The sequence below is a fragment of the Somniosus microcephalus genome, chromosome 5, assembly GCF_052327205.1.
Source record: "Somniosus microcephalus isolate GS21.2 chromosome 5, FLI_Smic_1.0, whole genome shotgun sequence".
Classification (NCBI taxonomy): Eukaryota; Metazoa; Chordata; class Chondrichthyes; order Squaliformes; family Somniosidae; genus Somniosus; species Somniosus microcephalus.
Window position 1 is genome coordinate 143199715 of NC_140991.1, and position 13495 is coordinate 143213209.

Here is a 13495-nt window from a genome sequence, read left to right on the forward strand (position 1 = left end):
ATCATGTTGTTTTCATTGGTTTGCAGCAATAAGTTGGGTGTATTCAGAGAACTGGATCCAATTGAGCCTGGTAATTGCCATCTGATCAAAGGAATTGGTACGTAGTTCAATTGTTTACTAGAATTCAGCTGTAAAAAAGAGAGACTATGAAAATCGAAAGGTAAAATTTCATGCAACAAACATGGATTGTACCAATAGAATTGGTTTGATTTGATGGATTTAATATAGATCTGCAAATGTAGCAGCAGTTGGCAAAATGGTTTGAAAAGACTGCTCCCAAGCAGCATCTGCATACAGTGGTACACTGTAGGAAAGAAGAGGGGTGAAGAGAGTGTATGAGAATAGATTAGCGGGCAACATAAAAGGGAAACCAAAAGTCATTTTAAACATATATAAATAGTACAAGGGTAATCAAAGGAAGGGTGGGGCTGATTAGGGAGCAAAAAGGAGAACTTCTGGAGACAGAAGGCATAGCTGAGATGCTAAATCAATACTATACTATGCATCTGTATGAGATGCTGCATGCTGCCAATGTCACAGTAAAGAGGAGGTACTAAATAAAATTAGACAGGATAAAAATAGAGGAAGTACTTAAAGTTGGCACCGCTCAAAGTAGAAAAGTCACCTGGTCCAGGTGGGATGCATCCAAGGTTGCTGCCAGAAATAAGCTTGGAGATAGCAGAGGCTCTGGCCACAATCTTCCAATCCTCCTTGGATATGGGAGGGGTGCCAAAGGGCTGGAGGATTGCAAATGTTACACCCTTTTTCAAAAAAGGGGCGAGGGATAAACCCGTAACTACGGGCCACTCAGCCTAACATCTGTGGTGCGGAAAAGTTTAGAGACCATAATCCGAGACAAAATTGTCACTTGGAAAAGTATGGGTTAATAAATGACGGCCAGCAAAACGTTCTTGGAAGTAATGGAGAGGGTTGATGAAAGTAGTGTGATTGATGTGTATAGGGACTTTGAAAAAGTGTTTGAAAAGTACCACATAATAGACTTGGAGCCATAGAATGGTTACAGCACAGAAGGAGGCCATTCAGCCTGTCGAGCTCGTGCTGGCTCTCTGCAAGAGCACTTCAGCTAGTCCCACTCCCCTGCCCTTTGCCTGTAGCCCTGCAAATTTTTTTCCTTCAGGTACTTAACCAATTCCCTTTTGAAAGCCACGATTGAATCTGCCTCCACCACCCTCTCAGGCAGTGCATTCCAGATCATAACCACTCGCTGCATAAAAAAGTTTTAAACTCGTGTCGCCTTTGGTTCTTCTGCCAATCACCTTAAATCTGTGTCCTTTGGTCCTCGACCCTTCCGCCAATGGGAACAGTTTCTCTCTATCTACTCTGTCTAGACCCATCATGATTTTGAACACCTCTATCAAATCTCCTCTCAAACTTCTCTGCTCTAAGGAGAACAACGCCAGCTTCTCCAGTCTATCCACATAACTGAAATCCCTCATCCCTGGAACCATGTGGGACCATTCTTGTCAATCTTTTCTGCACCCACTCTAAGGCCTTCACATCCTTCCTAAAGTGCGGTGCCCAGAATTGGACGCAATACTCCAGTTGAGGCCGAACCAGTGTTTTATAAAGCTGGTTCAATATTGTTAGCAAAATTGAGGCCCATGGGATTAAAGGGGGACTGGCAGCATAGATGTGAAATTGGCCAAGAGACAGAAAGCAGAGAGTAGTGGTGAACAGTTGTTTTTCAGACTGGAGGAAAGAATACAGTGGTGTCCCCCATGGTCGGTATTAGGACCACTGTTCTTTTTGATATTTATTTATTTATGACCTGGACTTGGGTATATAGGGCATAATTTTAAAGTTACAAGATGACACAAAACTTGGAAATGTAGTAACCAGTGAGGAGGATAGCAACAGACTTCTGGAGGACATAGGCAGGCTGGTGAAATGGCAGATGCAATTTAACAGAGGTGTGAAGTGATGCATTTTGGTAGGAAGAATGAGGAGGGGCAATATAAACTAAATGGTACAGCTTTAAATGGTGTGCAGGAACAGAGTATGTACAAAAATCTTTGAAGGTGACAGGACTAGTTGAGAAGGCTGTTTTTTTTTTTTAGCAACCTGGATCCTAGGCTTTATTAATAGAGCCAAAGAGTACAAAAGCAAGGAAGTTATGCTAAACCTTTCTAAATCACTGGTTATGCCCTATCTGGTGCATTGGGGCAGAAATTCCTCCCCAAACGCGTGAGTACGGAAGGGGTACTCACGCGTCTGGCCGGAGGAAATGCCGGTTTTCAGCATGCACAGCGCATGTGCTGAAAACCGGCATTTCCTCTCCTCTAACCCAAGAGGTGAAGAGGCTAGCGCGTGCGCTGTAGGGGGCAGCGCGTGCATCTTGGATTTCCTCTGTTTTGGGGGATTTGCGCATGTGTAAAGGCCTCCGGTCTTTACGCTTGTAAAAAGCACACGTAAGTATTTATTTTTACAGGTAAGTGGTGTTTTAGTGTAATTTAGAATTTTTTTCCCCACAGGTTTATTATTTTAAAGAATCTACAATAAGGTAAGTTTAGTTTTAGACCCTTTTTATTAAAAATTTATTTTTTCAAAAAAAAAAATTATTGTTTAAATTTTTTTAAACTTATTTATACTTAATTTAATGATTGGGATGTTTTTTAAATTTTTATTTAAAGTTTAAATAGTGTTTTGGGCCCCTGTAGTTTTCATGAGTTTGACAGTTCTTACTCTCAAACTCATGAATGAAGTTTCCCCTCCCCTGATTGGTTGTACAGTGCTCACCTGATCCCAGCCGGCACATCGCACTAACTACGCCGCTGGATCAGGTAAGCACTGCGCGCTGACATCTGAACCGGGCCTGTGACAGGAAATGCAAGCAGGCCTGGGCTTCAGTGAGGCAAAGGAGGAGATTGCAGGGGCTCTGACACAAATTTTCAGAACCTCTCTGGCCACAGGGGATGTACCAGAGGACTGGAGAACAGCTAATGTAGTACCATTATTCAAGAAGGGTAGCAGGGATAAACCAGGGAATTACAGGCCAGTGAGCCTAACATCTGTGGTAGGGAAATTATTGGAAAAAATTCTGAGGGACAAAATTAGTCTCCACTTGGAGAGGCAAGGATTAATCGGGGATAGTCAGCATGGCTTTGTCAAGGGTAAATCATGTCTGACCAATCTGATTGAATTTTTCGAGGGGGTGACTAGGTGTGTGGATGAGGGAAATGCTGTGGATGTGGTTTACATGGACTTCAGTAAAGCTTTTGACAAGGTCCCGCATAGGAGACTGGTCAAGAAGGTAAGAGCCCATGGGATCCAGGGGGCCTTGGCGCGTTGGATCCTAAACTGGCTGAGTGGCAGGAGGCAGAGGGTGATGGTCGAAGGTTGCTTTTGTGACTGGAAGCCTGTGTCCAGTGGGGTACCTCAGGGATCGGTGCTGGGTCCCTTGCTGTTTGTGATCTACATTAATGATTTGGATGAGAATGTAAAGGGTATGATCAGTAAGTTCGCGGATGACACGAAAATTGGTGGGGTGGTAAATTGCGAGGAGGAAAGCCTCAGGCTACAGGACAATATTAACGGGTTGGTCAGATGGGCGGAAAAGTGGCAAATGGAATTTAACCCGGAAAAGTGCGAGGTGATGCATTTTGGACAGACAAATAAGGCAAGGGAATACACAATGAGTGGTAGGACCCTAGGAAGTACAGAGGGTCAGAGGGACCTTGGTGTACATGTACATAATTCCCTGAAGGCAGCGGAACAGGTAGATAAGGTGGTTAAAAAGGCTTATGGGATACTTGCCTTCATTAGCAGAGGCATAGAATATAAGAGCAGGGAGGTTATGATGGAGCTGTACAAAACGCTGGTGAGGCCACAGCTGGAGTACTGTGTGCAGTTCTGGTCGCCTCACTATAGGAAGGATGTGATTGCTTTGGAGAGGGTGCAGAGAAGATTCACCAGGATGTTACCTGGGATGGAGCGCCTCCGCTATGAAGAGAGACTGGACAGGCTGGGGTTGTTTTCCTTGGAGCAAAGAAGGCTGAGGGGGGACCTGATTGAGGTGTACAAAATGATGAGGGGCATAGATAGGGTAGATAAAGAGGAACTTTTCCCCTTAGTAGGGGGGTCAATAACAAGGGGGCACAGATTCAGGGTAAGGGGCAGGAGATTTAGGGGGGATTTGAGGAGGAACTTTTTCACCCAGAGGGTGGTTGGAAGCTGGAACTCACTGCCTGAAAGGGTGGTAGAGGCAGGAACCCTCACAACATTCAAGAAGCATTTGGATGAGCACTTGAAATGCCATTGCATACAAGGCTATGGACCAAATGCTGGAAAATGGGATTAGACTGGACAGGGAGGGATGGGCGGCGCAGACACGATGGGCCGAAGGGCCTCTTTCTGTGCTGTAAAACTCTATGACTCTCTATGACTCTGAGATGTCAGCGCGCCACGTAAGTGCAGATCGGGGGCTTGCACCCGCGGCAAGCCCCCGACCCGAATTTTTGGCCCAATGTGTCCAATGCTGAGCAACATACTTTAGGAAGGAGGTCAAGGCCTTCGAGATGCTACAGAGATTTACTAGAATGATACCAGAGATGAGGGACTTCAGTTATGTGGAGAGACTAGAGAAACCAGGGTTGTTTTCCTTGGAGCAGAGAAGGCTAAGGGGAGAGGGAACTGTTTCTCGCCACTTGCTCTATCAAAACCCCTCATAATTTTGGACATCTCTAATAGGTCTCTCCTTAACCTTCTCTGCTCTGATGAAAACAATCCCAGCTTCTCCAATCTCTCCACATAACTGAACTTCTCTCATCCCTGATATCGTTCTGGTAAATCTCCTCAGTACCCTCTCCCAAGGCCTTGATATCCTTCCTAAAGTGTGGTGCCCTGAATTGTATCCAATACTCCAGCTTGAGGCCTAACCAGAGATTTGGAAAGGTTTAGCATGACTGACTTGTTTTTGTATTCAGTGCCCCTATTTGCAATGCCAGGTATCCCATACACTTTCTTTAACCGCCTTATCAATATATACACCCCAAGTCCCTCTGCTCTTGCACCCTCAACAGTACCATTTACACTGCCTCTCCATGTTCCTCCCAAAGTGCCTCATTCATCTGCATTAAATTGCATCTGCCATGTGTCTGCCCATTTCACAGTCTCTGTCCTCCTGAAGTCTGCTACTATCCTTCTCACTGTTTACTACTTTAAGTTTTTGTATGATTCTGTGATTCAGTACTAGCTCCTGCGCACTGTCTGGGAGCAATTCCTCTGCCAGATATCTGTTTCCTTTCTGCTTCAGTTTGTCACGCAGCTTGGTTCTATGGAAGAGCCCTTTTGATGATTATAGCTGGTAGGCAACATGTTTTTGAAGTTATGGTTGTGGGACGTGGCTGGACTACTTCCTGATGGTATTGATGTGGGGAGTTCACAGTCCAATGAGGATTAGCAGATGCTGGGCATATAGTTCCACACCACCTTGTATAGTTTGCCACAAATAACTGTCTCATGCGTTTGGCTGCTTTGGACTTCAATACAACATAACACTACCATAATGAAGGTGTTCGAACTGCTTTACTAAATAGCAAGAATTTTTTCTGTTTATTATTGTGTTTGGTTCCTGCTATACATTCAGCCTCTATTCCAGTAATATTTTCTCTTAAGCATTTGCCTTTTCCTCTGTCCTCCCTGCTCCTGTGACTATCTTGGTAGCTTCTGCTGGATCTATACTCTGATGGCCACTGGGCATTGTCTGATTGTTCCTCCCATAGACAGAATGTAATCAAAATCCAGGGGGAAAGTCAATCAAAATCTGAAGGAAAAAATGAAGCTATGGCTTTGATTAAATATTTCACCTTTTAGTTTATTGGATATAAAAAAAATTATACTTGTTACCTAAATTTTATACGGCATTTGTTCCTTTGTTATTCCTGTAATGTTTTCTGTATCCTGCAGACTAATGTCTTTTTTTTTGTTCTCCTTCATTGACTGAGAAACTGAATGGAATATTTTTCTGTTCCTGGATATGGCTCCGAAGATATTAACATTCTCCCTGGAGGGTTGGCCCTTATCAGCTCTGTGAGTTTGCATTTGATATCTATCTAATAAGTGATTAGTTTAAAAAACTGTAATTGAAAGGCATTAGAAAGCAAATATTTACATAAATTAAACAATCTTTGATCAGGACTTTTTACTTTAATGGTAGCATGTTTACTTTTCGTAGGTTCCTTACCTAGCCTCGTCCATGAGAGAATTGATTTTTGTTGAAGGGAAACATGAGCAATAAAAGTGCAAATATCCTCTAATGTATGGATTTTAGTTTGTGTCCATACAATGCCATTCATTTTTACTTTATAAAGTGATGTACCTAAGCCTCTGAAGGGGTACTGTTTCACACTTCAACAACCGTAAATAGTAAAACAGTACAAGTGCACTGTTTAAAAATACTTTACTAATGTAAAAAACCTAATGAGAAATATAATCTGATTTGGTGTTTGTGAGGAGGTTGGAACCATAGAATTTTATAGCACAGGAGGAGGTCATTTAGTCCTGTGCTGGCTCTCTGATAAAGTTATCCATTTAGTCCCATTTGCCTATACCTTTTTATTTAAAAGAAAATATTCTTCCCTTTGGAAAAACTATTGGCATTTATTCTGCTTCCACTGCTATTTCTAGTAGGGCATTCAGTGATCCACCAATCCTCTTATGTTAAAACATATATAAATAAAAAATCCCTTAACTGGTCCCTTCATAGTTTTGGTTATGATCTTGAATTTGTGCCCTCAAATTATTGGCTCACTGGCCAGTGGAAATAGTTTTCCCAGCATCCTGTATTAAAATGCCTTATTTTGAACACACATATGAGATCCCCTCTTAACCTGGAGCAGGATTTCAACATTTCATGTTTCTTCTTCTTAAAATATAGTGGCTGGGAGCTATTTTTCTCAGTTTAAAATGTGCCAAACATTTCAAGCTAAATTCTAAATATCTCTGGTTTGCAGCTAAATTGAGGATTTTATGATTTTTTGTAATTCAATTTAAAGTGGTACACATCAGTTAGTAGTATAGCTTGAATCTGTATGTACACCAAATTGTGTTTTAACAAAGCTTTAGCATAAGCTTCCATTGGTTGATTAATGGGCGAGCTATGGCGCAGTTATACTGCAGATACTGCTTGATACCAGTACCCAGTTTACAGCACCAAGTTATACTGTCTTGTATTTGTCTGTGACAGGCTGATTGCTCATACAAAATGACGAAACTGCTTTGAGTGACGCAACATATAAAGAGTAACCTGTACATTAAAATTCTGAAAAGTACAGATTATTATATGCCTGGAGGTTTAAGTTCCAGAGCTTCACATTGAACATGCTTTATTTCTATTACCACAAATCACAACCTTTTGTGTGTTTTCCCTGTTTCTTGTTTTTACACTTGCTTTTAAGGGCCTGAAGTTTCCATTGCTGCCTAGCTTTGCCCCTGATCAACCAGGGCAGATTCTCCTAGTGGATCTAAATAAACCAGTCTTGACAGCTGTTGAACTGAGAATCAGTCGTGGGTTTGATGTGGAATCCTTTAACCCACATGGGATGAGTACATATATAGATAAAGGTAAGTGTCCTGAAAGTTACTGTTTATTTGGGGGAACTCTGGATCAGAAAAGTACTATTAATCAATACAGTGAGAATGGAAAGTCCTTGGATGGTTTGCCAATTAAATGTAGAATTTATTTTGATGTTTTCCTGTTGTTTAGCAGTAGGAACAGAATTACAAATGATGGCTATTTTAACTCTTCATAAGAACTGGTTAATCAAACTTTGTGGTGGGAAAGAGGGTGAAAAAGGGGTATGACGTTGATCTCCGATGGCTGGGCTCTAGTTTACGTGTTTAGCATTAAGTACATTTTCTTTCTAACTGTCTGACGTTACTGCACATTGTTGGGATTTGACTGATGAAAAAAGTGAGGCAGTGTTGAGCTTAATGTGGCCAATCCAGGACTGATGATTATTAACTGGGCAAGTTGTGCAGTAGCTTGAGTTTGTGGTGCTTGGACTTAACAACTTGTATTTATGTAGTGCCTTTTAAGGAAGTGAAGCTGAGAACTGTAGAAATGGTGAGTGTTTTGGTAGGAACAAGGGTGTCCAAAGCAGAGGCAATGGAGCAGATTAATAGCAGAAGTGATGATGTGATGAATAGAGGCCAGAGGAGAGGAAGCTTGTGTGGATTTGTGAAGGAGCTGTGGAAGGTTCCATTTTTTTCCCTGGAGTAGATAGTGAGGCTGCATGAGATGGCAATGCAAGAGGCTGGCTGTGAGTGTGGGTGGAAGAGTTTGTATGACCATGAGATTGCATGAGAAGTGGAGGGAGAGATAATAGAAACATAGAAGATAGGAGCAGGAGTAGGCCGTTCAGCCCCTCGAGCCTGCTCCGCCATTCAATTCGATCATGGCTGATCATCCAAATTCAGTACCCTGTCCCTGCCTTCTCCCCATATCCCTTGATCCCTTTAGCCTTAAGAAATAAATCCAACTCCTTCTTGAATATATTTAATGAACTGGCCTCCACCGCCCTCTGTGGCAGAGAATTCCACAGGTTCACCACTCTCTGGGTGAAGAAATTCCTCCTCATCTCAGTCCTAAATGGCTTACCCCTTATCTTTAGACTGTGACCCCTGGTTCTGGACTCCCCGGCCATCAGAAACATCCTTCCTGCATCTAGTCTGTCCAGGCCTGACAGAATTTTATAGGTTTCGATGAGATCCCCTCTCAACCTTCTAAACTCCAGTGAGTTGGACAAGGGGGAGCTAAGGGATTTCAGCCATGGTAGAAATCACTGAGCATTAGGAGTTGTTTTTGAAAAAGGCTAAGAGAAGGGATCTCAAGTTGCTGTGGGGCATGGGAGGGCAGTAGACAACAATGATTTTAAATGAGCTAGAAGTGGGTGAGATGCTGGAGTGAGGAATGTGTCAGAGGAGTAGGTACAGAGATGTATCACCACCATGGCAGTTTGGGCAAGTCAAGTGATGGAATGAGTAGCCAGGCGGTTTTGCTAATCGGGAGGTGTTACTGGCCATAACTCGTGTTTGTCAGGGACAAAATAACAGTAGATTAATCCATGATGTTATGGATGGTGAGGACCTTTATTGTGAATGCGCAAACTTTCTAGAGGGCCTTGGGGAGTGGGATAGTGATTGACATTCTCTGGCAGTGTCAGGGATATTATAGGATCAGTGAAGAAGAAGAAAAGAGGTAATGAAGAAGTAGTTAGAGGCTAATTTCTTGGAAATGAGCTGGGTGTGGTGGTCGCCAGGATAAGATTGTTGGAGTTGTTGCTCTGGGTGAGCCAGAAATGAGTGTCATGATGGGCATGGTAGAGAATACAGAGAGGGAAGCAGAGGGAGTGGGGTTATTTCAAGAGAGACCTTAGCATGGGATGGCAACTCTGAGAAGTAGGCTGGGAAATAGTGTTGAGTGGGGATAGGGATCAAAAGGAGTGTAGTTCTGAAAAAGATGGAGTTGGAAAGCTACATAGCTGGGTGAGAGAAGGACAGCAGAGCCAGACCACTTGCGAGTAGATGTAGAGGGAGACCTTCGATTAAATGGACCAGTTGCAGAGAGTTAACCACTATGAGGGAAAGTTGGAAAGCTAGCCACTATGAGGGAAATTCTTAAGGGAGAATCTTTGGCCTCGATTTTAACCAACCCGTGGAGTCGGGATTGGAGGCGTGCGGGGTTTAAAGTCCCGAATTCGGGGGTCCCAACACCATCCCACCCCAAACCCGCCTCCATGTAAGTTTCAAAGGAGGCGGGTACCCACCCCACACTGGGACCCGCCTACCCGAGGCGGGAAGGGATTAGTGACAAATAACTGCCTGTTAACGGGCAGTTTTTAGCCTAATCCCTATTTTAAAGCTTGAAGTGTGGGATTCCCGACGGCTCCAAACCACGCCAAGTTAGAGGAGTCGGGTTGAAGGACTTGGAGGGGTCGAGATGTCGGTGTTCAGGTGAGTGATGGGTGCATGAGTGCAAAGGTAAGTGTGTTTGGTGTGTCTAAAGTGTTTAAATTACCTGTACTTACCTTTTTAGCCTCCCTTCCTCTAGGTTTCGGGAGTCCATCATCTAACCGGCACAGAAAGCAGAACGGCTGCGAACTGTCAAAAGTGACAGCCTGCAGCTTTCTGTGCCGGTGAGATTTCTAACTGAGTCTGTGTAGAAGGACTCAGGTTAGAAGTAAGACTGTCAGTGTTTGACAGCTTCAAACAGCTGTGAAACACTGATATTTCATCTGTCAAAACGTCTTGACAGATGAAATTTCAGTCTGTGACATCACCTGTTGCCGGGTGGACCTTAATTGGCCTGCTGAGCCCGCTGGGCGGGCTCAACAAGGTCCATCAAGTTAAAATCGCGTGGATTGGCCGCATCTCGATGGAGGCGGGACTACAACCCCGAAAGTTGTAGTCCCGCTTCCTTCCTGACTTCTGAGTGAAAATCACCCCGAGTTAGCAACCAGTCTAGTATCCTGAGGGCCTGTCTTAAGAGGGTGGTTGATGCTTTGCCTCAATTTCACCTCCATTTCAGAAGGGCAACTTTTAACTGAATTGCTACAAGTTTTGTTTCCTAGATCAGCCATTTTGATCGGCGATTGCCCGTTCAGTGTGAAACTGGGCGGGAAGAGACTTTCCACCAGACTGTGCCGGAGCTGAACCTAGGTTACATAGTCAAAAATGGGACTTATGCTGGCCCATGGTGCAGGCTCACCTGCTCCAGTAGCTTGGGGGCAGACTACCCCAGCTTTTCCAATAGGAATCCCTCCCTTTAATTGGAATAGGTTACAGGAATAGGAAAAACCTTCTTGGACACATTCATCTTTAGCACAAAATCTGGTGAGGCAGCAATTCTTAAAAGCTGCAGATTGCCATAAGAGGAGGTGGTTGTGGTAGCAGAAGAAATGTGGACTAATTGTTCCCGATGATACGGTGAGACGTGGGCAACACTGCTCCCTTTGCTGTAGAGTTTGGAGGTTCTACTAACTGAGATACATCAAAGGAGGAGCTAAAAGCCATCCTCTAGTAAAAGCATTAGTGCCAGCTGCATGGAAGAACATTGCTGACTGAGATAATAGTCACTCGGTTCTGTACTTGGCTGTAAATGAAGTTGAATGTGTTCATTGCCATAATAATGGAGAGTCGATCTTTCAAAGTTCAAGAGCAAGATGTGTTAAATATACTATAATAGTATGTTCATTGAGACTCTTACTACAAGCATACCATGCAACAAAATTTGTAACCTAGCTCATCAATATGAATTTCAAAAGTTTTGATTCCAACTATTTAGTTGAAATTTCTCTCTCGTGCACTCTTGATAATTCTTTGCCCCCCCCCCCCCCCACCTTTCTCCTGAGGGAAGGTTGAATCTGGTAGTATTGGGGGTTTGTGGGCCTAGCAGCTTGAGGGGACAGAGACCCAGGAGAATGCGACCCAAACTGCAGTTGTCCTTTTTTGGATTATCCGGTGCCATCCTGCTACCACATTTCCATCTTTCAATCTCTTCTCCTGACCCATTCACCGCTCCATTGTGCATTCAGGTACCCACTGCCACTTCTCCTGCTGTCAGTGATTCCTGTCTTTTTTTATTCCTGCATTTAAGGATAAATTCTCTGTTTTTGTGATGCTGGCCTACGTTGAGAGCACATGGCAAAAAATTATGAACCTCCTGCCTGAAGTTCAATCCAGTAAAAGTAATGAATGGGAAATCACAGGCTTGGGGTATGCAATTCCCCAGTGTGCACTTCCAACATGCTCCAGTAGTACAGAGGGGAAAGTGTACCTCTTAAGTTTCCTTCAACAACAATTACTTCATAAAATGTTCACAGTTCAACTTTTGCAGTTTCCTTAACGAAAGAAATTTGCATTTTATAGAACACCTTTCATGACCTTGGGATGTTCAAAGTGCTTTTCAGCCAATTAAGTACTTTAAGTGTAGTCACTATTGTAAAGTAGTGAAATGTGGCAACCAATTTGCACACAGCAAGCTCCCACAAACAGCAATGAGATAATGACCAGATAATCTGTTTTAGTAATGTTGGTTGAGGGATACATAATGCCAGGACACTGGGGAGAGCTTCCCTGCTTTTTACATCCACCTCAGAGGGTAGACAGGATCTCTCAAAAATGGTTCAGAACAGACTTTTTTAGCTGAATTTGGTCTTAAATCTGAACAAAGCAAACTATGTAGGCATGAGGGGCAAGTTGGCTCAGGTGGATTCGGAAATTAGATTAAAAGATAAGACAGTACATAAGCAATGGAAAACATTTAAAGAAACAATTTATAATTTGCAAAGAATATACATTAATAATTATGGTTTGTTATGAACTGCTCACAGATCAGCAGTAACTGTGGTTTCTTTGCTGGTTAGAAAAGAAAGCAGTCAGTCAATCAAGAATACTTATTTTTATTCACTTTTTTCTGTAGCAAAGTTTTGGACTTAACTAAATCTCTCAAACTCAGTGGCCCGGAGATTGCAATGGTAATGACAGCAAAACTGTCAGTGTTCATCGTCATTACTCCTCCGAAAATGAAAGCAACTTCTGGAGCCGGCACATGCGCAGATAAACGTAGAAATCCAGAAGTTGCTGTCAGTCATTCCTTGCTCCCCCAGAGGTTGCGCTGTGGAACTCCCCATAGCCAGCAATCAATTCAGATCACACTGAAGGATGAAAACTTCCCCAATTTTGCTGGAATATCGCTGTTTAAACCATCCCCCACCCCTTGAAAAACTTGAGCCTTGTTGAAAGAGTTGTAACTGGGTTTTTAATGCCGTATTGACTGCATAGCCATTCTGGCTCTGAAAAGCTATTGTTATTTGGGGAATATCAAATTTTTCCATTTAAGAATTGCATGTTTTTTATAAAATTAAAATTTGTGCAATATTATGTGTATGTCCCAATCTTTATTTCGGTCCCTAAAATTTGTAAAGTAAATTATAATCTGTGCATTTTACTTCCTGGTTTGCTGTCTGAGAATTCTTCAATATGATTGACTGCTTAGCCTGATTGATAACATCCTGTAAGAAAGAAAGACGCTACGAGAAGGATGTACCATCCATGGCTAACTAAGGAAGTTAAGGATGGTATCAAATTGAAAGAAAAGGCATGCAATGTTGCGAAGATTAATGGTAGACCAGAGGATTGGGAAATTTTTAGAAGCCAGCAAAAGATGACTAAAAAAAATAATAGATGTTGTGTCGGTACCTTTTTACCTAGACACAATTAGAACTCAGAACTCAGAGATTCAAACATGAAGTGCTTTATTTGAAGGGAAAGGGAAGTTCTGGAGAGTTCCGAACAGAGAGCTAAACTTAACCAAGAGAACACCCAACCATTTATCTGCTGTGACAGCGCCACCACAGGTGGAAGGAGAACACACAATACATAACAATAGAGGGAGAAGATAGATTATGGAAGTAAACTAGCAAAAAATATAAAAACAGACAGTAAGCTTCTACAGGTATATAAAAGGGAAGAGAGT

General features: G+C 42.8%; 1 protein-coding gene across 1 annotated transcript in view; it reads left to right on the forward strand.

Annotated features, from left to right (window-relative positions):
- LOC147117364 (serum paraoxonase/arylesterase 2-like) overlaps positions 1-13495 on the forward strand; it is a 74850-nt gene that overhangs the window by 22713 nt on the left and 38642 nt on the right. Inside the window, 3 exon segments of the mRNA XM_085988320.1 lie at positions 27-95; positions 5991-6048; positions 7416-7581. Coding sequence (XP_085844446.1) covers positions 27-95; positions 5991-6048; positions 7416-7581 — 293 coding nt within the window.